Source organism: Musca vetustissima, unplaced genomic scaffold, assembly GCF_032173495.1.
Source record: "Musca vetustissima isolate MV318-11 ecotype Yass unplaced genomic scaffold, APGP_CSIRO_Mvet_v1 utg134427, whole genome shotgun sequence".
NCBI classification, from domain to species: domain Eukaryota; kingdom Metazoa; phylum Arthropoda; class Insecta; order Diptera; family Muscidae; genus Musca; species Musca vetustissima.
The window spans coordinates 11598-39390 of record NW_026886711.1 but is presented as its reverse complement, the minus strand read 5'-3'; the positions used below and the strand labels follow the sequence as shown (position 1 = coordinate 39390).

Genomic DNA, 27793 nt, shown 5'->3' with positions numbered 1-27793 from the left:
TCGTCTATAAAGACTCCCTTTCGGCTCGTCTATAAAGACTCCCTTTCAGCCCGTCTATAAACACTTCCTTCAGCATCCTTTAAAGATATTTACCTTTTCCCCCAAAAATTCTTTTAATGAAAAATCCATTTTTTTATTTTTGTGTATGACAATTTTTTCATTTTTATTGTGATATTTTTTTTAATTTTATTTTAGTTTATATTATTTTAAAATATTTTTTATTTGATGTTGTTTTTTTTTTCTATACATAAATTACATTTAAAATTAGTAATAAAGTTTTGGCGGCATTTATTTTTTTGTTTCTTGCCTATAATATTAATTTCAAATTTGTTTCGTTTGTTTATAATACATATACTTGACATACTTAAAATCTAAAAACATTTAAAACATTACAAATTATTATCACAGTAAATATTTATTTAAATAAATGTTAAGATTTTTGTTTTGTATTACATGCTAATATTTTGTTGTTTAGTGCCTTTTATATATAATTTTTAAAGTAGTTAAGAAAAGTATGTAGAAAAATATAATTCAAAATAATTTTTCTTTGAGTTTTCTTAAATGACTTTTTGTTCTCAAAGTAAAATTTTTATGAAATATATTTTTTTAATTATAGAAGAGATTATTTTTTGGCAACAATTCAATAATAACATTATCCAAAAATTTTGTAGTACTTTTTTTTTCGTTTATAAATTTGAAAATTATTTGGGTAACATTAGTAGGAACTGTTTATGTATTTATATGGGAGGGTAATTAGTTTTGGTGTTTTTGTATTTGAAAATATTAAATTAAATTCTTCTAAATTTAGAATTAATTTTTGTATTATTTTTATTATTACTAATTTATTATTTTTTTTTCATTGTTAATTAAATTCCTTAAATTTGTTTAAATTCTTTTGTAACTTATTCCCTAGTGTCTAGTGATATATTTTTTGTATTAATTATGTTTTTATGTGACCATAAACAAGTGTGAATTTTTAATGTTCTTCTAAGGACTTATATACTTTTTTAATTTTTTACTTACACATATACATATATTTAGTATAAATAATTCGATATTTGTTTAATACTTAGAATTGTCTTTTTTTATGTCTTATTTTCCAGTATACCAAAATTTCTTAAATATTTTTTTAAGAAAAATTTTTTTCTTCAAATTGTTTGTATCAAAATTGAATTTTTTGGACTACGAGGAAGGACATTTAAAAATACTTTTTTTCCAATGATATTTACACATTTGTTGTTCTGAAATGAGAAGAAATAGAAAATAAAAGATTATTAATATTTTTCAAATAAAATGTTCAATATTAAAAAAAAATGTCTGAAAAGATTTTCTATGAAGACTAACTTCACCTCGCCTATAAGGATACCCATGCGCTCATTTATAAAAACTCCCTTTAACTAATCTACAAAGACACCCTTCAGCTCATATATAACAGCTCCCTTCAGCTTGCCTAGAAATACTTTCATCAATTCGGCTACAAGGACTGCATTCAGCTTGCCTATAAATACCTCCTTCAGCTCGCCCTTAAGACAGCCTTCAGCTCGTCAATAAAGACCTTTCACCTCTTATATAAAGATAGCCTTTAGCTCTTCTATAACACACCCTTCAGCTCGCCTATAAAAACTCCATTCTGCTCAACTTAAAAGACTCTGCCAGATCATCTTTGAAGTCTAGCTCCAACACGTTTTTAAATAGGCTCCTATTTTCTTTAAATCATTTTAAGATACTGCTCCAGCCCTCAACATTGGAAAATGTTGACTCAACATGTCCTCAACATTGGAAAGTGATGACTCAACTTGTCCTCAACATTGGAAAATGTTGACTCAACATGTCCTCAACATTGGAAAATGTTGACTCAAAATTTGGACATGTTTATATAAATATTTCTTTTCAACTTAAAAGACTCTACCAGATCATATATAAGGTCTAGCTCCAACACGTTTTTATATAGACACCTATTTTTTTATTATTTTAGGATACTGTTTTAGTCCTCAACATTTGGAAAATATTGACACAACATGTAATCAACATTAGAAAATGTTGACTCAACATGTAATCAACATTAGAAAATGTTGACTCAGCATGTCATCAACATTGGAAAATGTTGACTCAACATGTCATCAACATTGGAAAATGTTGGCTCAACATGTCCTCAACATTGGAAAATGTCGACTCAACATTGGAAAATGTTGACTCAACATTTGGAAATGTTTATATAAATATTTTTTTTCAACAGTTCTAAAAATCCAATACTGAAGAATTGATAGAACAAGCTAGGAAACCTTTGAATTCGTAATTGGAAATTATTTTATTTTGAACATTGAGAAAATGTTGCTTAGAATATTTCAATATGTTGCTCAACATTTGAAAAAGTTTTTGAATCAAAGTTTTCGTATGTGGTGTAAAAAATCGGTATAGAAAAACGAACTGATCATTTACAATTAGCAAAGTAAAATTCCTTAAAATATCCTTTTGAGGAATACCATTATGTTGCTATGGAATTTGTTCATGTTTAACAACATTAAAAATATATCCGCAACATTGCAAAATGTTGCTCATCAATAAAGACAGAATTCATTTCATCTATAAAGACTTCATTCCGTTTGTCTATAAAGACTTCCCTCAGTTTATCTATAACGACTTCTTTCAGCTCGCCTAGAAAAACTCCTTCGGCTTCCTTCAGTTCGTACTTTTTTGAAGCTCGTTTTGTTTTATTATATTTTCTATGAAATTTGTTCATGTTTCACAACATGAAACATGAACAAATCAATAAAGACTGAATTCATCTCATCTATTTGTATATAAAGACTCTGTTTGTATATAAAGACTCCCTTCCGTTTGTCTATAAAGACTTCCCTCAGTTTATCTATAAAGACTTCCTTCAGCTTGCCTAGAAAAACTTCTTCAGTTCCCCTCAATTCGTCTATAAAGACTCTCATCAGCTCGTCTACTAATGCTCCTTTGAGGTTGTTCTATTCAATTTCCCATATTTTCCTTTAAAAAGAAGTCTCACTCTTTTGTCGAAATCTGAAACATACTTCCTACCATTCCGACTCTCAAATTTAAAATTCAAATAAAAATTTGTCACACTTACCTTATAATTATTTAGTTTCAATTTCCATGCCTTCTCAAAAACCATGTTTCCGGTGAAAATTATATACATATACATCTACTACACACACATATACACGTAGAGAGTTTCACACAATAAAAAATTCGATTGCCACAATGCCCGTTTTTCTTCACCAAGATTACTTCCAGTCTTCCTGAATTTTTTTACATCATCATATATGGTGATTCATCACCATTATCCGGACTATCTAGCGAGGGATTGATGCGTTTCTCTTTCTGACGACGATTACAGAACCACACTCGCACCACTTCCTTTTCCATACACAAACGATCCGCTAATTGGGTAATTTCTTCGCTGGTGGGTTTTTGATTTAACATAAAGGATTTTTCCAAAGCTCCACGTATTGAGGTTTCAATGGAGGTACGTTTCTTGCGACGACGGCCCATAATTTCGGGTGTGGTTGCTGTGGTTTGTAAGACGGCTGGATCGAAGATTCTGGAAAGAATAAAAAGAGGGGAAAAAGGAATTAATTTTTGATTTATTTTGAAATATATTTTTATTGTAAAAATAATGCTTAGAAATTTCATGTTGCGTAAATATGTTTCAAGTTTAAGCAACGCATGAAATGTTGAAGCAACATGTTTGGGACAACATAGAAAATGTGGTAGCAACAAAAGAAAATTGTTCCTAAAATTTATGAATGATTAGTTTTTATTCCCTGAGGATAAAATAAAATCTATAGAACAAATTTTCTTCAACCCTTTGATGACAGATTTTCCATAGAATATTTTTCATCAAACTCAATGGAGGACATATTTTCAATCTTAGTTGAAGTTAAATTTTTCATGAAAAACCTCCCAAAGGAAACATTTTCTACAGAAATTTGTTCTTAAACGCCTTGAGGAAATATTTTCGTTATAAATTTGTTCTCAAACCTTTTGAAGAAATATTTTCTGTATATATTCTCAATCCTCTTGAGAATATATTTTCTATAGTTAATTTTTCCTCAAGCCTCTGTAGGATATATTTTCATTAGAAACATTTTCTCAAGCCTCCTAAGGATATATTTTCTATAAAAATTGTTCACAAGCCTCTTGAAGATATATTTCTCCAGCATTTTTCTCAAGAATCTAGAACAGATATTTCCATAAAAAATTTTTTTTCAAGCATCTTAGGGATATTTTTTTCTCAAGTCTCTTGAGGATATGTTTTCAATAGAATTTGTATTCTGAAGCCTCCAGAGGATATATTTTCTATAAAAAAAATTTCTCAAGCCTCTTGAGGATATATTTTCTATAGAAATTTGTTTCTTAAGACAATATATCCTTCATTGGGATATATTGTCTATGGAAAATTTTGTCTTAAGCCTATCAAGCTTCTTGAGGATAGATTTTTGTATCTCAACATACAAAAATGTTGATGCAACATTAAAATGTGTTGAATCTACATTCCAAATGTTGCTTCCACCTTTGCAAAAAAAATCTCTAAGTTCTTTTTACTTTAATGGTAAAAATCTGGATAATGCTAATGAGGTTCTGAGTTTTAATCGGCAAACATTAATTCCGCAATTGAGAAATAAGAAAATGTTGCATAGACATTTGTAAATGTTGCTGAACTTTTAAAATGGTTCCTAAGCTTTAAAACATGTTGCTTAACCTCAGAAAATGTTTCCTGAGCTTTAAAAAGATATTTGTAAATAAAATTTCTCATGGAAAAAATAAAATAATATCGAATTTTTCAACTTACCCTCCAGTTGCCTGTATTGTCCGATCTGCATCGTCCAACCACTTCTGCAGCAGTGGCTTCAATTTACACATATTCTTAAAGCTCAAATTCAATGCCTCAAAACGTGAAATTGTGGTTTGGGAGAAATCATTTCCGTACAATTTTCCCATAGCCAAACCCACATCTCCTTGGGTGAAACCCAATTTGATACGTCTCTGTTTAAAAGTCTTGGCAAATTGTTCCAATTCCTCCAGATCAGTTGTTTCTTCCGGCGAAGCTTCAGGGAGCTCTTGTGGCAGCTGCCATACTTTTGGGTAGTTGCGGTGTTTGAGGCCCACTTGGGGTATTGGGTGTGAGCAGGCCACTAACCTTAAGAGAGCTTGAGGAACCCGATGGTGGTGGTGTGTGCTGAGAGTTATGCAGTAAATGATGACTTGATGCCGAAGAGGAGGTATACAGATGTGGCAGTGGTGAGGTGGCTGGACTTTGTAGGGGACTACGCTGTAGAGGTGTTGACGAATGATGACGATGATGAGGATGCGAAGGGTTCTTCAAATGTAAAGGTTGGTCATAACTGTTGGGGTATTGTAGCTGTTCGGGTTCGGTTTTTATTGTCAATTGTTGTTGAGATTGTGGTGTTTGCTGATGTTGATGTTGTTGTTGCTGCTGCATTTCCTCTTGTTGTTTTTGTAGAGCCTGCAATTGCTGGGCCGCCTGCGTTAGGGCTTGTCTTTGCAGTAGAAATTGTGCTGTTGCCACCTGGGCTGCCACTGAAGGATCATCCGTTGGACCCATGCCGGTAAGGGATCCATTACGTAGAATTTCCAAATAATGCTGGAATTGTTGTTGCAGGGCATGTTGTTGTTGTTGCAATACCTGTTGAAATTGTGCAAAATCTTGAGTGGAGAGTGGGGCACCCATGGCGGCCGCCTGAGCCAAAAGGGGATTGGCAAAACCCAAACCGGCTGCGGCGGCCAATTGGGCCTGTGGAGAACCCAAACCCGTTGGCAATACCGCCAAGGGACTATGGGGTAGAGGTGGCATGGCCAAGGGGCTAGTTGTCGAGGTGGTTGCTGGTGGAGTTGTTGTGGCTGGCATTTGTTGTTCAGTTTTGTTGCTGGCGTTTGGTGTGCTGGCTGCCATTTGTTTTGCTGATTTCAAAGATAATGCAGGTGATTGCGAACTGTGCCGAGAATTTTCACTGGTCAAATTCAAAGCTCCCTCTTCTTCGACCATTTCCTCCTCCAACTCTTCTTCTTTGTGCAGTTCCTTTTTCATTAATTTCGGTGAGTGGGCGGAGAGGGGTGGCGAATTCAATGCTGGATGTGTGTGATGCAAATGATGTGCCGGATGGTGATGATGATACTGAAGGGTGTGTAAAGCATGCGGCTGATAGGCGGACACCTGGCGCCTTTTCGTGGGTGGGTGAGACAAGTCCAATGAGGGACTTTCCGGTGAACGACAACGGTCACTACTTGAGTTGCCAGCACTCGAGTTATTGTCATCACAATCGGAACCTGGAAAAAATAGAAGAAAAAAAAATAATTCATGAATAAGTGGAAGGTTTTAAAAACACGTGTGTTTATATTTCATTTTCTGGGTTTTATTTTCCCCGTCCTCCTCCTTACTCATTTCCAAACTTATGTTAATTTAGTGCATAACAAAAGCTAATAGAGGGAGTAGGTTTGCATATATTTTTTTTTCTTATTCTCCTGCGAACGTTTTCTTGGTCAATTTCAAGCTCGAATGGAATTCAAGTAAACACACAAATTTTCCAAGGGGAAGCAGGGAGGGGGGAAGTCCTTTTTACTGGACCCTTTTTAAGCGAATTTTCATGTTTTCTTTTCATTTCATGTGGTGCAAATAAACTAACATTTTAGAATTGCAAATTTCGATTTTTCAGTTTATTTGTTGTGTGTGTGTGTGTGCGAAGGTGGGGGTGAGTGAGTGCCAGTGTGTTGGTGTGTTAGGTTTCGATTTGTATAAATTTGCCATACAATTGATTTGACATTTGCAACAGCAGAAAAATAATCTACAATGTATTTGAATATTTAAAATTCCACCCTCGTCGATTTTGGTCACCGTAAACCGAAAAAGGACATTCTCAGGGTTATTGGCTTTGACGCAGTGGCCTTCAGAAATAAATTTCACTTTTCCACCCCAACCATAATAATATTCATTCATCATAATTTTTTCGATATGAGCGTGTGTGTTCGAAATTTACTATTCATGTTTATTGTCGATTTCAACTCTTCCTTGACCTTTATTAAACTCTTTCCGGCCCGCCCTGTCAGTTACTTATTGATCCTTGTTGTCCATAATTGTATGCATCATTGGGTGTGCCTTTTTGCATATGTTGCCTGCTCCCACATCTATAGAAACATCAATTTTGATGACTTCTTCTTCATCATCGTGGACATCAAATGGCCATATTTGGTCTATGCTTTATGGAAATGTGTGTTGTGTATATTTTAGGTTAACTTTTTTTCAAAAGCCTGGGGTTTATTCAAGTGCTACATTTTTCCATTTCATGTGTATGAAAAAATTCTACGTGTGGTACGTGCATTATTTGTTATTCAGATGATGTGCAAATTTTATTTTTTTTATTCGAAAAAAAAAACAGAAAACGGACATGTGGTGGTCTAGCGAAATTTTAAAAAATAAAGCCAATAAGTGACCAAAAGGAAAAAGCAGGGGCGTGGAAGGAAAAATCCAAAAAAATATCCTCAAAACGTTTGAAGAAAATGTTTCTATATAAAAATCATCGTCAGCCTATAGAAAACATTTCCTCAAAAGGCTTGAGGAAAAAATTTCTATAGAAACCATATCCCCAAGAAGCTTGAAGAAATTTTTTCTATTGAAAACATATTCTCAAGAAGCTTGAGGAAAAATGAAAACATATCCTCAACAGGCTTGAGGAAAAATTTTCTAAAGAAAACATATCCTAAAGAGGCTTGAGGAAAAATTTTCTATAGGAAACATATCCTCAAGAGGCGAATTAAAAAAATCCACGCCTTGGAAAGGGTTGGAAAAAATATATTTTTTTTGAAAAATCCACGCCTTGGCATGGAAAAAAACACGCCTTGGATAGGCATGGAAAAAAAACCACGCCATGGATAGGCATGGAAAAAAACACGCCTTGGATAGGCATGGAAAAAAACACGCCTTGGATAGGCATGGAAAAAAACCACGCCTTGGATAGGCATGGAAAAAAACACGCCTTGGATAGGCATGGAAAAAAAGCACGCCTTGGATAGGCATGGAAAAAAACACGCCTTGGATAGGCATGGAAAAATATATTTTTTTAAAAAATCCACGCCTTGGATAGGTTTGGAAAAAATATATTTTAAAAAAATCCACGCCTTGGATAGGTTTGGAAAAAAATCCACGCCTTCTGGTAGTCCTTGAAATAATATTATTTAAAAAATCAACGCCTTTGATAGGCATTAAAAAAACCAAAGCCTTTGATAGGCCTTGTGAAAAATATTCTTAAAAAAATCCACTCATCTTATAGGCCTTGAAAAAATTTTCTTTAAAAAATCCACGCTTTGATACCCTTTAAAAAATCCACGCTTTGATACCCTTTAAAAAATCCACGCTTTGATAGGCTTTTAAAAAATCCACGCTTTGTTAGGCCTTAAAAAAAATCCACGCTTTGATAGGCTATTAAAAAATCTACGCTTTGATAGGCCTTTAAAAATCTACGCCTTTGATAGGCCTTGAAAAAATATTCTTTAAAAAATCCACGCCTTTGATAGGCCTTGAAAAAATATTCTTTAAAAAATCCACGCCTTTGATAGGCCTTGAAAAAATATTCTTTAAAAAATCCACACCTTGTGGTAGGCCTTGAAAAAATATTCTTTAAAAAATCCAAGCCTTGTGGTAGGCCTTGAGAAAATATTCTTTAAAAAATCCACGCCTTGTGGTAGGCCTTAAAAAATATTCTTTAAAAAATCTACGCATTGTGGTAGGCCTTAAAAAAAATTCCTTAAAAATTCCACGCCTTGTGGTAGGCCTTACAAAATTATTCTTTAAAAAATCCACGCCTTTGATAGGCCTTGAAAAAATATTCTTTGATAGGCCTTGAAAAAATATTCTTTGATAGATCTTGAAAAAATATTCTTTAAAAAATCCACGCCTTTGATAGGCCTTGAAAAAATATTCTTTGATAGGCCTTGAAAAAATATTCTTTGATAGATCTTGAAAAAATATTCTTTTAAAAATCCACGCCTTTGATAGGCCTTGAAAAAATATTCTTTGATAGGCCTTGAAAAAATATTCTTTGATAGGCCTTGAAAAAATTTTCTTTTAAAAATCCACGCCTTTGATAGGCCTTGAAAAAATATTCTTTGATAGGCCTTGAAAAAATATTCTTTAAAAAATCCACGCCTTTGATAGGCCTTGAAAAAATATTCTTTAAAAAATCCACGCCTTTGATAGGCCTTGAAAAAATATTCTTTAAAAAATCCACGCCTTTGATAGGCCTTGAAAAAAATATTCTTTAAAAAATCCACGCCTTTGATAGGCCTTGAAAAAATATTTTTTAAAAAATCCACGCCTTTGATAGGCCATGAAAAAATATTCTTTAAAAAATCCACGCCTTGACAGGCCTTGAAAAAATAGTCTTAAAAAAACCACGCCTCTTATAGGCTTTGAAAAATATTCTTTAATAAATCCACGCCTCTTATAGGCCTTGAAAAAATAGTCTTTAATACATCCACGCCTTGTGGAGGCCTTGAAAAAATATTCTTTAATAAATCCACGCCTCTTATAGGCCTTGAAAAAATAGTAAAAACACGCCTGCTTAAGGTTTTGAAAAAATATTTAAATACATTTTTCTTCTGAATATTCTCCCATTTTGATTTGATTTCCTCCGCCTCTGGTTTTATTTTCTGTGGTCAATATTTCCACCCCCTGCTCCAACTGCCTTCCTTTTTCAGACCAACCATTCAACACATGCATACAACATTATTATCATACTTATTGACTGGGCATCAGTTGTGTGTTTTTCGATACTCACATTTATACATACATATGTATATGAATTTTACATTTCTGACCATTTCATATTCATGATGATACTGATGCTGTAGATGAGGGGGAGGATGTGCCAAACTGGAGAAAAAAGGATAAACAAATCTAAGCAAGTAGACCTTAACCAAGTCGGCTACAAATATTGCTCAGCTGAGAATGGTTGGGTCTTCTTGGTTGTGGTCATGTATAATTTTTGCATAAAATATATGTAAATTTTCATTTTCAGTATTGTGCTGGAAAGGATGGAAGGAAGGAAGGAAGGACAGGCAGGGTGTAGGACACAGACCCAAAAGATAAACATAAAAATCACAGTTTTATATATATTCACATCTGTAATAAGAATGAATATTCTAAGGAATGGCAAAGGCAAATGAAAAAACCATATCAAAAACACTATCATGACCAAAACGAAAATCTAAGAATATTAAATAGGCTACAACGCCCTTGTGGAGGGCTGGTTGGCTTATGGAGGGAGGTGTCATGAAATGTGGTGCAAATGTCCTTATGAATATTAAGAAGATGATTTTTCTTCTTCAGTAAGTAAACAAAGAAAGATAACAACAACAAGAAATATAACAGAAAACAAAGTGTTTCAAATTGTGGGCATTAAATAACTCAAACCCCCTCAACAAGGCACCCTCCTTTCTTAAAGAGCCAACTAACTGAAACCTCTTTAGATGCCATTGAACATCTTTATTTATGTCATAGAGCCTCTTCTTGAGAAACCCAACACTTTGAAAACTACTTAAAGTGACATTAAAGAGTTCCTCCAAACAAAGGACTCGCAGCGACGCGACTTCTAAAACTGAAGAGGGTCTTTTAAAGGTGGTTGGCACACTTCTGGCGTTTGTCAAGCGGCAGTAGCTTGTTGTACAATACTTTTGGATTTTTGATTTGTCTACTTTTAGGTTTCCCAAAACAAAAACAAAACAAACAACCAACAAAAGAAGGGTTGTATCACAATCCCCTTCATTTTATTAGATGGCTGTAGTAGAGAGAAAGAGATGGGGGTTAACAAACTAAATTCTAAATATTGTCAATTTCCAATTGCTGCTGTCTTTTGTCCCATCATCTCGTCCTCTAATAACCTCCGATGTCGCTTGTGTAACACTTTTTTTTTTGAAATTGATTCATTTCGGGGTTTTAAAATCGTATCATACGAAAGTAGCAGATGTTCTGTTTGGTTATTTTGAATTTGGCCACTGCGTAGAATCATTCATCCTCCATCCTCGTTTACATTGTCATTTTTATGGTTAGCTGAATGGTGGAATCGAATCGGATCGTAATCGATAGATAAATTGTATTGTTTGGTTGGTTGCTTGCTTGGTTTATTTGATTGGTTTGTTTTATTAATGCGCACATCCATTGATACATCGATGTTTGAAAACTATTAACTTTTGTGTGTGTGCATGTGTGTGTTTGTATTCATATAGCCCTTTTTGTATATACTTCAAAACCAATAACAACCGTTTTAATGAATGTACATGGCACAACATTTTAAAATTGGAAATTTATAACACGTCAATTAAATAATTTCAAAAATAATGACGATTTATAGGAAAAGTCCAGGACACCGTGGAATTTTTAAAATATTTTTTAAAGACTAATAATCCAAGCCTTGAGAATTTTTAAAATAATTTTTTTAAAAACTTTTTCAAGGCGACTATTTAAAAAAAATCAAAGACTATTTAAAGGCGTGGATTTTGGAAATAATTTTTTCAAGGACTAAAAAAAGGCGAGGATTAAAAAAAAAATAACAAAACAAGGCGTGTTTTTTTAAATATTTTTTTAAGGACTAAAACAAGGCGTGGATTAAAAAATAATTCAACAAAACAAGGCGTGGATTTTTAAAATATTTTTTTTTTTCAAGGACTAAAACCAGGCGTGGATTAAAAAAAATTCAACAAAACAAGGCGTAGATTTTTAATATATATATATATATATATTTAAGGACTAAAACCAGGCGTGGATTAAAAAAAATCAACAAAACAAGGCGTGGATTTAAAAAAATTCAATAAAACAAGGCGTGGATTTTTAAAATATTTTTTAAGGACCAAACCAAGACACAAAACAAGAGACCGTCTGTCCATTATAATTTGCCAGCACGATACAGGCCACAGTTATGGACTAATCTTCACGAAATTTTGCATATAAGACGGGTTCTGGCTAATGAAGACCCCTATTGTTTATGGGAAAGATCGGTTAATAAATAGGGTTTGAAATGGACCAAATACTTAATTTTTGCCGATTTTTCTGGTCGCTCCAGAGGCCGCAGTTATGGTCCGAACATCGTGAAATTTTACATGGAGAAAGGGATCGGGCCAAAGAATAAGCATGCCTGTTTTGATAAAGATCGGTCAATATTTAGAGGGTCAATTCGAACCTGACTTTTGTGTTAAAAATTACAAAATTTTTATTCTGGGGCGTATATCAGAACATCACATATTTTATAAGGTGAAGGCGATCTGACCAAATACTTAGAACGGCTGGTTAGATGATGATCGGTCAATTTCCTAAGGGTCAAATCAACCAAAACCTAAAGTGACCAATTTTTTATTTTATGTCGTAAAAATTCACTTCAAGAAAAAAATTTTGGAAAATATGTCAGGGTTAGAAAGTGTAGTTGTTGATCTATAATCGGTAAAAAGGGTGCAAGTATCACGAAAAATTGCCCAGGCTTAGAATATAGAACCGCAGAAAGTTTACTTTTCGTGGTAGTTGTGTAGGGTGTCATATAGTCGGCCCCGTCCGACTATACTGCTCCGCTCACTGGTTTATAACTTTTTTCAAGGTCTCTTGATTTTTAAAGTAAATATTTTTTAATGCCCAAACAAGGCCTGAATTTTTTAAATTTTTTCAAGAACCAAGGCATGGCGTGGATTTTGTATAATATTTGTTCAATTGAAGGCTTGCATTTTTAAAAACAAGGCCTGGAAAAATATTTTTTAAGGCCATAACAAGGCCTTGTAAATAAATGTTTAAAGACCAATATAAGGCTTGTTCTTTTAAATATTGTTTTCAAGGTCTATATTTTTTTTAATATTTTTTCCAAGACCATAAAAAGGCGTCGATTTTTAATAAGGCAGGGATTTAAAAAAAAAAAACGTTTATTTTTTAAATCCTGGTTGTTGTTTTTAAGTTACTTTCAAAAATGTCTGGTTTAGCTTATTGTTTTTTTACTTACCATTGGACTGCATGGGCGAAGGTGAGCGGGACAAGCGTGTGATATCTGTAAAGCAAAAATAAATATCAACATATTAATAAAAATGTAAAAAAGAATGTGTAATATAGAAGGATTCTTAAGCAGTGCTGGTTAAGAACTGGACATGAAATCTCAAAATTCATCTATTTATTTCACTAAACTAAATAATATTTATTCAAAATTTAAAGGAGTATAATTTTTGAATTTCTGTAACTCATTTCCTTTCCATATATACATAAATAAATTTTGACATAAATTCCCTACCCCCAATTAAGCCATAAATCAAAATCTCCTTTCGTTATTGATGACATGAAACAAATGCCTAATAAATTTCTTAGGTGAAAACCATAACTAATCCTTTTCTTCCTTAAAGGATTTTTTTCCATGTATCGATCTTAACCATCTGTTTACAATTTTTATTTCGAAATTATGTAAATTAACCAAATGTCGTCACTCACTACTAAATATGCCCTTCTTCTTCTTCCTTCAACTACTTTAACATTGAATTAGTAACACTTGAAAAGGTCTCCAACACCTCCGCTTCGAATGGACATCTGGTATATCTTGGAAAATCGAAGAAACACAAATCTTCAAACCTCGAGCCATTTAACAGCATTCAAATGTCATATAAATTAAGTGGTTCGTGTAGTAGGGGTAGTATAAGGAACTCACCACCCTTGCAACTAAAATCCCCCCAACTCCTACGAACTCCACGCGCTAAACACACGACGCTGCACATCAATGGGTGGATATTACGGGACACAGGGAATGAGTTGTGATGCAACTAAACACAAGCTATGACACGCGTTACAACAACATTAACACCTACTACGTACATGACAAAGAGTGAGACAGAAAGTCGTCCATTACAGCAGCTAAAGGTCACAGATGCTCTTTTATGGATTTAAGTATTTATAAAAATTTTTTTCAAAAGTAAAATTTTCGGTTTGACCTTTTTTCAGGTTTTTAATTTCCATGGCATTTCAAAATTCAATTCGTTACAATATACAAATAGCCAGACTCACCCACACATATACATAAATGTGCATACACACACATGGGGTATATGTGTGGCAATTAATCGTTAACCACCAACTTTATTTGGACATTTGTTTAGCATGAGGGGGAGAAAGAGAAATGGCTGTTTTGAATCGATTCTCAAATTTCTATTGGAAAAATTTAAATGGCAAATTTTTTGCGTTTTTGTTTCGAATGTTTCGAATTTCCAAAAATAGCAATAAACATCAATAAATAACCAAAAACGCCAGGGGGTATTCCGGGAGCCAGCCAGCCAGCCATCCATCCACAGCACATCAATTCTGCACACGCACGCACAACGGACCATAATCAATAATTGGTCAGTGCCAGTAGTACAAATGCAGAATCCACCCTCATCTCAAATTTGAAATTAACATTAGAGCAAATATTTTATTTGGAAATAAGGAAGAAGAAAAAAGGATTTAAATACATCCAAACGCATTGGCTTTAATGCGGATGTTTTGTGTGGAAAAACTAGAACTTTAATTTTCGTGGAAATTTATTTTGAGGGAGTTTTTCTTAAATTTTGGAAGAGTTTTCTCGCTTTTCCATGCTTTGTTAAGAATATGCTAAGCAAAACAGAATGGTAATTAACCAAAAACATGCGAAAGTTTTTGTTTTTCTTCATCTTCTTCTGCTGCTTCATCATACAATCATCCCTTGAAAGGAAGAAATTGTAGGAAAAATAAGAAAATAAATAGAGAAAATGAAAACAATGATGGGCAATTGGGACATTCCATGGGAAATTAACCAAGGTAATTTTTTTCCTAATAGAAAATATTAGGGTTTCAGAGATTACGATTTTTTACGATGAGACCAAAAAGTCTAGAAATATTTTTTTGGGTGAAATAAAAATGTGTTAAAATAAATAAAAAAAAACAGTAAAAACCTTGTTAAGTTCGACTGAGCCCAATTTATTATGAGCATCACCAAGAGGCATTCATACATTTTAAAACAATTTTTCCAAGGGCTATTTCAAGGCGTGGATTTTTAAAATAATTTTTTCAAGGACCAAACAAGCCCCGAATTTTTTTAACTATATATTTTATAATGCTCAAACAAGGCCTGGATTTTTTTAAAATATTTTCTTCAAGAACCAAAGCAAGACTATTTTAATGCCAGAATTTTTTTTTTTAAATAATTTTTCAAGGACCAAAACGGGGCGTGCATTTTAAAAATATTTTTTCGTGGCCCTCTGGCAGACATACAATCTTAAATCGGAGATGAGCCTTAAAATCTACATTGGAAAACATGACCTAAAAATAGAGTACGGAAAATGAAGTCTGACATTAGCCACCAAAATTCTAAATTACAGCTACTTCAGATAGAAAATGCATTTTGTAACCATCAAAAGACCAAGATGGAGGCTATCGTTAGATGGCTACCGTTAGATGGAGGCTATATAGAAAAATTATCTGGGAAATAGAACCCAGAATGTCAAAATGCCACAATTTCTGTTGGAAATTCGATTAGAGGAATTAAAAAATTCCCAAAATTGGACGGTATCTGTATATGAGGGTATTTCAAAACATGGACCAATGCTATTTTTTAACCCTCCCACGAACCTGGTATGTCAAATTACAGACTCTCGGTTGGAAAATGGGATTCGAATTTTAAAAATACCTAAAAACGGGCGGACCGTTCAATGGGAGCTATAAAAACATGGAGCTTTATCGAAAATTATCTGCAAACACTTTTTAATACAAAAACAAGGATTTGGTCCGAATTTGCCTTTTTCAAAAGCTGCAGGAAAAGGCTCAGGTCCCTTTAATGGATCCATCTTTTGTGGTTGCCTTTTAGCACCTCCTTATGACTATTCTTAGCACCTCCTTATGACTATTGTACTTTCAAAAATCGATCAACAATTATCGATCCTGTACTAGGGTTACCATAACAAATCCTTTTTTGTTCCTTCATTTCACAATTTGTCTTTGGAGCAACAGTTAGCAAATATCCTTTCTTTATCGACACCTCAAGAAACAAGAAGGACCTCTTCAAATTAACACTTAAAGACATTCCCTAATTGTGGACAAGGGGGTTGTAATTGTGATAAGTTGTGATGGGTGGTGGTTCAGGTCTAACAAAACTTTTCACACTTTTGTATTGATCGTGTAAAACATGACTTTTTAATGTCATTATCCTTTAGGTAAGCAATCATACCTCTTTTCCTTTTCTTTGAGGAGGGTGGTAGTCGCCTTGGTCAAATATTTTGATTGGAACATTTTTGGCAAAACATCTTTAAGGGAGCATTTTGAATGAAAAGGCGATTATTTGTGGGTAATTTCATAAGGGGTAGGGTAGGGAGAAGGAGGTAGGTTGAGTATAAGTGGGTTACCTAACACTTTGTTTACAAATTATAATGGTAAGGATGATGTCCTTTAATAATAGATTTGTAATGATACCTTCATTCTTAAAGAAAGGAAGAAGATAAAAGGCTTTATGTCAAGTAAAAGGGGCACCCATCCTTTTGAGCAAATATTTTGATGTAGAAAATCCGCAATAACAATAATTTATGTGGGTTTATAAATAAGGATTGATTTACGATATTGACGAATTGAAGATCATCATTTTGAAAGGCCATTACATTTTTATAACTAGTTTTAGAGGATATTCAAGCAATAAGCCGAAGTTTTTAAGGAACATTTTTGAGAACTATTGAAGTATATAAAAATGAGCTTTAAGGGTTTTTCTTGAGAATTGTTTATATATTTTTTGAAAAATATTTTATGTGGGAAATTTGTTTTTTTTTTTATTATTATTTTTAGAATTTTTAATATTTTAATTAATAAAAATTTAATAATAATTTAATTAATATTTTAATTTTAGAATATTTTTCGTGTTTTTATGTGATGTATATATTGTTGTAATTTGCAAATATAAAATATTGAACTATTTAATTTTTAATACTTGGGGAATGACCCCATTCACGGACTAACCGATCTGAGGGGGTGTGAGAAGAGAAGGCTGAAAGAGTTCTCAAAAAATAGAATCATAGAGGGATAAAAAAGTATTAAAAGGGCTACCAAATAAACTAACTACCAAATAAACTAATTTTGAATATTCAGAAGCGAAATTTTACCTTTTTTAATTTAATTATTAAGAATGCAATCCAATTCCATTTGAGGAATTATTAATAGGTTCTTAACGTCTATTTTTACCAGAGCGTTTAATGAAACATCATTTTTAAATGGCTTCAATTTTATATTTGTTAATAAAAATAATTTTTTGAATGTTTGTAGGGCAATAATAATCTCATGTCTTGAAAAAAAAAATTAATAAAAATTTTTTATATATTTTTTTTCTTTTAACACTAGAACGCCGAAGGCAGTCATTTTGACCGCTTTCCGATTTCAAGTACAAAAGCAACAGTTCATTTAATGACACTTTTTTTTAGGATTTGATGAATTTTTTATAATAAACGTAATTCTATGAGATACAAAAAGTCACCAAATTTTTAAAAAAAAGTGTCATTAAATGTACAGTTGCTTTTGTACTTGAAATTGGAAAGCGGTCAAAATGACTGCCTTCGGCGTTCTAGTGTTAAGGGCATACCTTGAACAATTGGTGAGTATTATCTCCTTCCTTCTCTCAAATATTAATCTTTAATAAATTAAACTTAATATGTATTCAATATATTTGTGTTAACATTTGGGACTTTTTAAAGAGAATAATTATTATTTTTTTAATAATTTATAAAGTCAAGCAATTTATTTATTTTTTTCAATGTCCATCTTCAATATTGTACAATTTCCTTTTAAATTTCTTTATTTCCTTTTCTCCCCCCTAAAAACACTTAAACTACAACTTTTATTGCCTGGACACATATGCAGATACTACATAAAAGTCCGACGCTGGCAGACTGTCTCCAGAGTCTATAAATTAGCAACAGACTCAATAACCACAAACATTTTTGGTACTGAAACTTTTTACATCTTTTGCCCAACCTCAATTCACTTAAAAAAAAACTGCATTATCCTGAAGACATACAAGTACAAATGGTAATGCACCTTCACCAACCCTCCCTCACCATCTGATACCAAAAATTCAAATTACTTTTAAGCACGTAGCAAACATTTCGTATATGCCATCACTATGTGAATGTGCCACTTATTGGGCGAGGGAGTCATCATCATTCAAGGATGACCAGGTGTTTAGTTTGGTCAATAACCAAGAACTAACTGTGCATACACACACATTTGTATATATACATGATTTTTTGGATATTTACATTTGCTTACTATTTGAATTTTTTTTATGGATATTCAATGATGGTAGTTTTGTGGGAGGGAAAAACATATGGGAGTCCTTTTCAAAAACATATTTGAGTATTGTACAAAAAACGAAATGTAAAAATTACACACATAAAATGAAGTGCAATTTTAATAGGATTTTTGCATGTCCTCGGGAGGCATACAAAGGATACAAAGTGTTTTAAAATGTTTTGAATAAACAAATAGCTAAACAAGAAAAGGATCAAGGAAAGAGATCACATGCTGAGAATAAAGTGCATTTTTAACAGGATTTTCGCATATCCTCTGGAGACATAAAGGATAAAAAGCTCATTGACTTTTTTGGTAGAAAAACATATTTAAGTATTTTCCAAAAATAGGAAAATATTAAAAGTGAAGTGAAATTTTAATAGTCCAATTTTTAAATGTCCTACAAGTGCATAAAGGATACACGGTGTTTTAAAAATTTTTGAATATAAAAAACTGGGTAAAAATGGATAAGGAAAAAATACAAGCACACAATGTAAACCAGTGAGCGGAGCAGTATAGTCGGACGGGGTCGACCATACGATACCCTACACAACTACCACAGAACTCTATAATTCTGCAGATTTTTATTCCGAGTCTGGGTAATATTTCGTGATAGTTGCACCCTCTTGCCCGATTAGAGGTCAATAGCACCTGTTCCACACACTGACATATTTTCCGAATATTACTAATTTAGATTTCCTTCACCGTGGGTTGTGTTGTGATGTTCGGCTTATAATTGTAGAATCAAAAAAAAAAGGTTTCGGTCCACTTCATCCAAAAATTATTATCTGATCATCAACAAAAATTATAGGCGTTGATCTTGATCATAACTGGAACCTTATGGAACATTTCAAACCGATCAGTGCTATATTTCCGCCCTTTAGTGTGGTAATGGTATATTAAATAATATCTGAATACGTAAGCACCTGTAAATATTTAAGTGTAACTCCCGCATCCGAGAACCTACGACAATATGATTGGTATCACTTTAAAGGTCAACCCCTCCTCTTAGATATACTATCAACTTCTCGGGTCTATGTCCTTCAGGAGTAAATATATACGCCATAGAATACAAATTTTGTAATTTTTCACACAAATATGGACCGATCTAAATATGGACCGATCTTTATAAAAACAGGCATGCTGATTCTCTGGCCCGACCCCCTTCTCCATGCGAAGTTCGGGCCATAATTGCGGCCTCTGGAGCGACCAAAAAATTGGACAAAAATAAAGTTTTTGGTCCATTTCATCCCCTAAATATTAACCGATCTTTATCAAAAACAATAGGGGTCTTCATCGGCCAGAACCTATCCTACATGCAAAATTTCGAAAAAAAAAATGGACAGACGGACCGGCGGACACACATGTCTAGATCGACTCAGCTAGTAGACATATACTTAAATGTGGGCCTACGACCAATATTTCGCGGCGTTACAAACTTTTCGGGCTGCACAAAGCTATAATACCCTGACAACATAGTTGTGTAGGGTATAAAAATAAAAGTAAAGTGAAATTTTAATAGTCCAATTTTGAAATGTCCTGCAAGTGCATAAAGGATACATGGTGTTTTTAAATGTTTTGATAAAAAAAATACATGAGTAAAAAAAACCGGCATCAAAAACGTATTTGAGAATTTTCCAAAAAAAAATAACAATTTAAATAAATTGCAATTTTAATAGAATTTTATATTAGATTTTTTTAGAATTTTTTTATGTCCTTATCCGATTGTGTGTATTTTTTTTTTTATTTATTTTATATATATATATATATATATATTTTTATTTTTTGGAAAATAAATAATTTTTCCCATTTTTTAATATTATGAAATCATTATTTTTTAATTTCAAAAAATTCTTAGTCTGACTCATAATCATTTAGCTGAATTATTCATAAGTATAAATCAATTTTTTTTCCTTTGCCTTACTTTGCCCTCCAACAAAAAAATCCCTGATTCTAAAGTACTTTTGCGAAACACTTTAGAGTCTTATCTTTATTTGATTTTTGTAAAATAACAAAAAAAAAGAATTCAGATTAATATTCGATTTCCGTTTAATGCGTTAAAACAAACGCAAAGTGTTGTCCATAATTTGTTGTTATTGTACTATTGTTCGTTAATAACTTATCTAAGGCCATAAATATATAGTCACACACACAAAACACAATGACTAAACAATTAAATAAATATTAATAATCTGACAGTTAGACGACATGCATACGTAGCAATTAAAAAATACAAAAAAAAAATAGAAAAAAACTAAAAGAATGGCACGTAGTCCATCGAGCAGGAGGCGTTTAACCAATAATGATGATGAAAGTTTATATTAAAAAAATGAAAGTTTAAATTAATAAATAATATTAAAAAAATAAAATATATTTTCATTTAAATATATATATATATATATATATATTATTAAAATATATGTATACTAGAAGCAATATAAATTTTGTTCAAGAAATATTTTATTTTTTTTAATTCCAAAATATTGAACTTCAAAGTCCAATCTATAGTTATTATCAATTATTTACGCAGGAAATTCCCCTTCTTTCGAAGCCTACTTAACTCAGTTGTCTAAATTTCTGCCATAAATTACCAATAAATAAAAATATTATATTTTTTTTTCAATTTCAACCTCCCGTTAATTTTTTTTCTTCAAGTATTCCTGGAATACCCAATAAAAATTCAATTATTTTTACGGAATCATATATTGCAATTTTTGATAATATTTAAACATTTTTTTGTGATAATATTTTTTATTGTTTCGTTATTTTTAACCAAACATTTAATTCCCATTAGAAATCAAATTTTAAAACTAAAATTATAACAAACAATTTGTTATGCATTGCATTCCAAATTTCTTTTTATAATAATCATGACATAATTTGCCCATATAAACAGTTTAATAAATACATTGCTCATTTGTTCATTTCTTGCAAATAATTTCAAATCAAATCATAATTTTGTCAAGGTGTCAATAACCAAATTTTTGTTTGTTTGCTTGGCAAATATAATTTGTTGTTATTGGGTCATATGATGACGTACAATTTTTAACTATGACCATTGAAAATAATTTTTAAAAAAATCTGTTTATTCCACTTATTGGCATATGATCGATATGGGGGCGAGAGAGCTTTTTTTTATTGGGGCACAGTGGGATCAAATGGTTGAAAAAAATGCAATATGTAGATTTTGGAAATTTAAAAAAAGAAACATAGAATTTTTACTTCGAAGAGAGTCCTATAAAAATTATCGTATAGGTCTCTATTTTGGAAAATACAAAAATACAGATTTTCAAATCAAATGTGTTTAATGGTCCTCAAAAAAAAAAAAAAAAAAAAAAAAAAACTGGAAAGCTTTGGCAGACCAACTTTTTTTTTTTTTGTGTAAAAATTATTTTAAAAAAATAATATTTTATTTTAGTAGACCTTGAAATTCTTTTAAAATTCTACAATTTTAGTAAGAAATTTTTTTCAATAAGTTGTCTGAAATAATTTCGAATATAAAAAAAATTCGTTTGTTACAGATCTATGTTCTGAGTATAGTCGAACGGGGCTGACCATATCCTACCATACCATAACCTACACAACTACCACTGAGCTATAACTTTCTGGTCATCTGTATTCTCAGCCTGGGTAATATTATGCGATATTTTCTACCTCTTCTCCGATGGCAAAGCTTCTCTGTGCCATATTTTCCGAATCATATTTCCCGGAGTAAAAATGTACTTCATAAGATCCAAATTTTTAGATTATTTTAGACAAACGAGTTTTGGTTCATTTGACCCGCTAAATATTGACCGTTGATTATCAAGAAAGCCATTAGAATTTGTTGGTCAGATCGATTTCTCCATGTTCGGCTGAGGGCGTCTAGAGCGACGTGTAAATCAGACAAAAATACAGTTTCCCGTTAATTTCATCCCCGAAATATCATCTGATTATCATCGAAAATTATAGTCGTCGTCCTTGATCTAATGCTAGCCATCGGAGCTACATTTCCGCCCTCTAGTATGCCAATTTAAAAATTAACCCGTGTGTAGGGTATCGACCAAACGATACCCATACACAACTACCACGGCATACACAACCACTAACTTTCTGCGGATGTTTGTTCCAAGCCTGTGCAATATTTTGTGATATTTTCAACCTCTTGGCCGATTAGACGTCAACAGCACCTCTTCTATACACTGACATATTTCCCGAATATTACTCATATTCAGTAGAGCCCTTATAATTTCTTGTCCAGATTCCCTTCACCGTTGGTTGTGTTCCGATGTTCAAGTTATAATTGTGGCCTATAGATTGACTCGAAAAACCATAAAAAAATCCATTTTTCGGTCCACTTCATCCCAAAATTTTTATCTGATTATCACCGGGAATTATAGGCGTTGTCCTTGACCATACCTGGATCATCAAAGCCATCAGCGTTATATTTCCGCCCTCTAGTGTGGTTATGGATTTCTAAATAACATATGAATACGTAAGCAAGTGTAAATATTTAAGTGTAACTCCCACATCCGAGTACATACATAAATATAATTGGTATTAATTTAAAGATCAACCACTCCTCTTGGATACATTATTAACTTTTCGGGTCTATGCCCTTCAGGGGTAAATATATACGCTATAGAATACAAATTTTTTAATTTTTCACACAAAAGTGCCTTTCGACACGCTAAATATTAACCGATCTTCATCAAAACTGTAATGCTTATTCTTTGGCCCGATTCCCTTCTCCGTGTAAAAATTCCCGATGTTTGGGTCATAATTGCGGCCTCTGGAGCGTCCAGAACAACCGACAAAAAATAAAGTATTTGGTCCATTTTATCCCCAGCATATTAACCCATCTTTACCAAAAGCAGTAGCGGTCTTTCTTGGACAGAACCCATCCTACATGCAAAATTTCGTGAAGATTAGTCCATAACTGTGGCCTGTATCGTGTTTACAAATTATAATGGACAGACGGACGTACGGAGGGATACACATGTCTAGATCGACTCAGCTAGTCGAGATATGACGTTCGGTATACTTAAAGGTGTTTTTAGGACCAATATTTCTCGGCGTTACAAACACTTGGGGCTGCACAAAACTAAAATACCCTGACAACATAGTTGTGTAGGGTATAAAAAATCTTTATAACACCCTTTCAAATAATCCTACAAAAATATACTAAAAATTCGTTCCTCATTGATTGTGTCTCATGAAAATATATTTTGTCTGCCTCAGAACGTTGATAAAATTCCATATATATGGATGTATATATTCATAAAATATCCGAACTTATGGCTTCCATATCATTATAAAAGAAATATTTTATATGGCTCAGAAAGTCAATTAAGGGGACCCCCCCATTCTCGGTGTCAAAAATTTTTTTGATTTAATTCGAATCTACTCTAATTCTAGAATGTCTCTACATAATTTCAAGTGAAAATCTCAAGAACTCTTGAAGATATAGCCGATTTATTGTGTCGGCATCAAGTGACGGCTAAAGGGCTTCTCAAACTTTAAACGCGTTTTTCTCAAAACGAATGGCGGGCACGATAACTCAAAAACTAATAATCCAATCGGTTTCAAATTTTGACACGTTTCTCTGGGAGTGTGTAGCTCTCGTATGAACTAGGATAAAGCTAATCGGTGAAGATCTTCCTTATTTTTTAACTTAGTTTGTGGTAAAAAATAGGCGATTTTCCATAAAAATTTTTTCAAAGTTCCGCCATTTTGTTAATTGTTGTGCGAAGTCAATAATCCTAGTTCATACGAGAGCCAGACATGTCCTCTTTCTAAAACAGTTGGAATTTTCGGATTCCGATGTTCCAGTGAGGAGTTATCATGCCGCCATCGAAAATATGGACTTTTCTTTGAACCCAAAAACAACAACAAAACAACAACAAAAATTTTTGGTAAATTATTTTTCTTCCTTTTTAAATCTTCAAATACATATGTGCCAAGTTACAAACCTTAACAAGCATTGGTATTCATTTACCAGCCCATTTAAAATCTTAAAAATAAAAAATCGAGAATGGGGGGGGGTTCCCTTAAATAATTTAAAAAAAAATCTACGCTTTTAAAACTGATATATCCCCACCAAAAATGACTGAAAAAAATTCCACACATAAGACCCATGTAGACCTTAAAACATATTTTATAGAAAATCCGCTTCTGTAGCAATAAAAACCCTCCTTCTGAAAATTATCGATCTTGACTTTTATGGTCTTTCGGACCATAAGAAACATTTTATTTGGCTCAGAAAGTCAATAAAATATTTTTTTTTAATCTACGCTTTTAAAACTGATATATCCCTACCAAATATGCCTGAAGAAAAATCCACACATAAGACTCTTGTAGACCTTAAAACATATTTTATAGAAAATCCGCTTCTGTAGCAATAAAAATCCTCCTTCAGAAAATTATCGATCTTGATCATTCTAAAAAAAAAATAATACATACATTTATATTTTTTCCTTAAAAGGGTTCTTAAAAAGCCTCGCAATTTTTTCTAATATACCCAAAAAAATGTCTTAAAAAAACACAGTTATGGGTCTCATAGTCTTTGAGAAATAATTTTTAAAAACTCCTGTTTCCCATCAAAAATATTTCATTTTAAATCCACGACAAAGGCACTGATGTTCCTTTAGTTTATTCATTAATTTTTTTTCAATCATTTAGTTCCTCAAATTATGCAGTTAAATTCAAATATAGTTCTCCTTTAACTGAAACCACTGTTCCTCCCTCTGTTTTTTTCAACTCTTCAGTTTTGTAGTTTTTTTTTTTTTTTTTTTTTTGTTGATAAGAATTTGTGTGTGTTTTATTGAAAGAAAAATATATTAATGGTGATTAATTTATGATTGTTAACACAATTATTGTTATAACGTGTATTTTACGTTCAATACAATATTTTTTGTCAACACTTGTTGTTGCCTTCATTTTCCATTGAATTGGAGTTTTTATTTTAACAAAAAACCACCAAATGAAAATAAATATATTATTGATTATTTAAAAATGAGTGTTGATATTATTTATTGATATTAATTTTTGTTGTTGTTGTAGTCCGAAACTTTGTAATGATATTTAACAGAAAAGTGTACTTGTAATGGTATATTTACGTTGTTTTGTTAACATGGTCGATATGAGGCCTTCTTATATTTTTTTTTCATATTTCTTATCATTTTTGATTTCATTGTAATGTAGGTCATTTGTCCGAATTGAAGAAAAAATATGAGTGTTATTTTTTTTACTTTATTATCAATTTGCCCAAGATATCAGAATCAATATTTCAAGTACAACCAAATATACTTATATGGAAATTTTTCGTATTAACAAAATTAATATGAAATTAAATGCGTATAGGTAAATTAATTGCTACGAGGAAAATCGGGGTATTATTGAAGTGGGTTTTTTTTAGATTAATCATCAAAATTCGTAGGAAATGAATAATAATAATATTGACTGCCGTAAAACGGAAAGTATTAATATTATTAAAATCGTGAAATTTTGAATTTTTTTAGAGAACCTTCTTTAAATGTGGATTCTTGGAAGGATATTTTTGGAGGGGATATTAGAGCCATATGCCTGGATTTATTTTATATTAAATTTGAGGGAGCTATGAAGATGATTTTTTTTTAAAGAATATTTTGAGCGGCTATCTTCACCAGAAGTGTGAATTTTTGAAAGAATATTTTGAGGATCTTTATCCAACAGAAGCGAGGATTTTTTAAATAATATTTTTGAGTCACTTTCAGATCTAAAATCGGGCATTTTTTTAATAATATTTTTGAGGTACTCTCAGAGCTATTTTTAATAATATATTTTAAATAATATTTTTAAGGATCTTTACCCACCATAAGTGGACATTTTTCAAGAATATTTTGGAGGGTCTTTTTCCACAATAGGCATTGATTTTTTAAAGAATATTTACCCACCAGAAGTGTGAATTATTTAAGAATGTTTTGGAGTGTATCTGCCTTACAATAAGAGTGGATTTTTAAAGAATGTTTTTTTTAAAGAATGTTTTTTTTAAAGAATGTTTTTTTTTAAAAATATTTTGAAGGGTCTCTGCCTCACATTAAGCGTGGATTTTTAAAGAATATTTTGGACGGTCTATGCCTCACATTAAGCGTGGATTTTTAAAAACTATTTTGGAGGGTATCTGCCTCACAGTAAGCTTGGGTTTTTAAGGAATATGTTAGATGGTATCTGCCTCACAGTAAGCTTGGGCTTTTAAGGAATATGTTAGATGGTCTCTGCCTCACAATAAGCGTGGATTTTTAAAAAATATTTTGGAGGGTCTTTATCTACCAGGAGTGTGAATTTTTAAAGAATATTTTGGAGGGTCTCTGCCTCACAATAAGCGTGGATTTTTAAAAAATAATTTGGAGGGTATCTGCCTCACAATAAGCGTGGATTTTTAAAAAATAATTTGGAGGGTATCTGCCTCACAATAAGCGTGGATTTTTAAAACATAATTTGGAGGATATCTGCCTCACAATAAGCGTGGATTTTTAAAAAATAATTTGGAGGGTATCTGCCTCACAATAAGCGTGGATTTTTAAAACATAATTTGGAGGATATCTGCCTCACAATAAGCGTGGATTTTTAAAAAATAATTTGGAGGATATCTGCCTCACAATAAGCGTGGATTTTTAAAACATAATTTGGAGGATATCTGCCTCACAATAAGCGTGGATTTTTAAAAAATAATTTGGAGGATATCTGCCTCACAATAAGCGTGGATTTTTAAAATATAATTTGGAGGAAGATTATTCTAAAAATTCCGTACATCCTCTCCACTGACAAGTGCCACTTGATTTTTTTTTTTTTTTTTGATTTTTTTTCCTATTTTTTTATTTATTCAAAACAAATTGAAATTTCTTAACAAAAAAAAACTTACATCGATTTTGCATAATGTGATGATGTGTGGTGGTTGGTGTTTTTAATAAATCACGTTTCAGTGAATTATTATTATCCTCCGGTGTTGTTGAATGCCAACGTAGCTCTGACATAACCATTTTCACAATGAAAAATGTTTTTCCAAATTGTTGTATTAATTTAAATTTATAGTTTTGTAATTTTTCAAAAATTTTTATGAGACACTTTGTTAAACACTTGGCAAAAATGTTTCACTTTTTCACGTAAAAATACGATTTGTTTCTGTTCTGGTATTTTTAAAATATTTATTTTTTATTATTTTTAGTTATTCCATTTCAAAATTTAAATTTTATTTTTGTGCGTATTGTTTTCCATTTGTTATTGTATGAACGTTTGATATCATTTCATTATTTTTCGTTTTCATTCATTACAAATGTTTTGGTTTTTGTTGTTTTTGGAATATGTAAAAATTCTTTTTCTTCTTGTCTTGTGATTTTCTTTTATTTTATTTTTTTCTTCGTTCTCTATTTTCCTAATTGTGTGTCTGATGTTTTCACATTAACGTTTCATTTGAAACTAATATTCCGATTCGAAGATAATGCG

At 32.0% G+C, this 27793-nt stretch overlaps 1 protein-coding gene across 1 annotated transcript; it reads right to left on the bottom strand.

Annotated features, from left to right (window-relative positions):
* Positions 1–3276: 3276 nt before the first annotated feature.
* On the bottom strand, positions 3277–27357 carry LOC133334207 (protein nubbin). The gene is given in 5 exon segments (XM_061542501.1): positions 3277–3568; positions 4820–5080; positions 5082–6315; positions 13017–13061; positions 27213–27357. Coding segments are annotated over 5 exon segments (1950 nt in total). The 5' UTR covers positions 27331–27357.
* Positions 27358–27793: the final 436 nt, after the last annotated feature.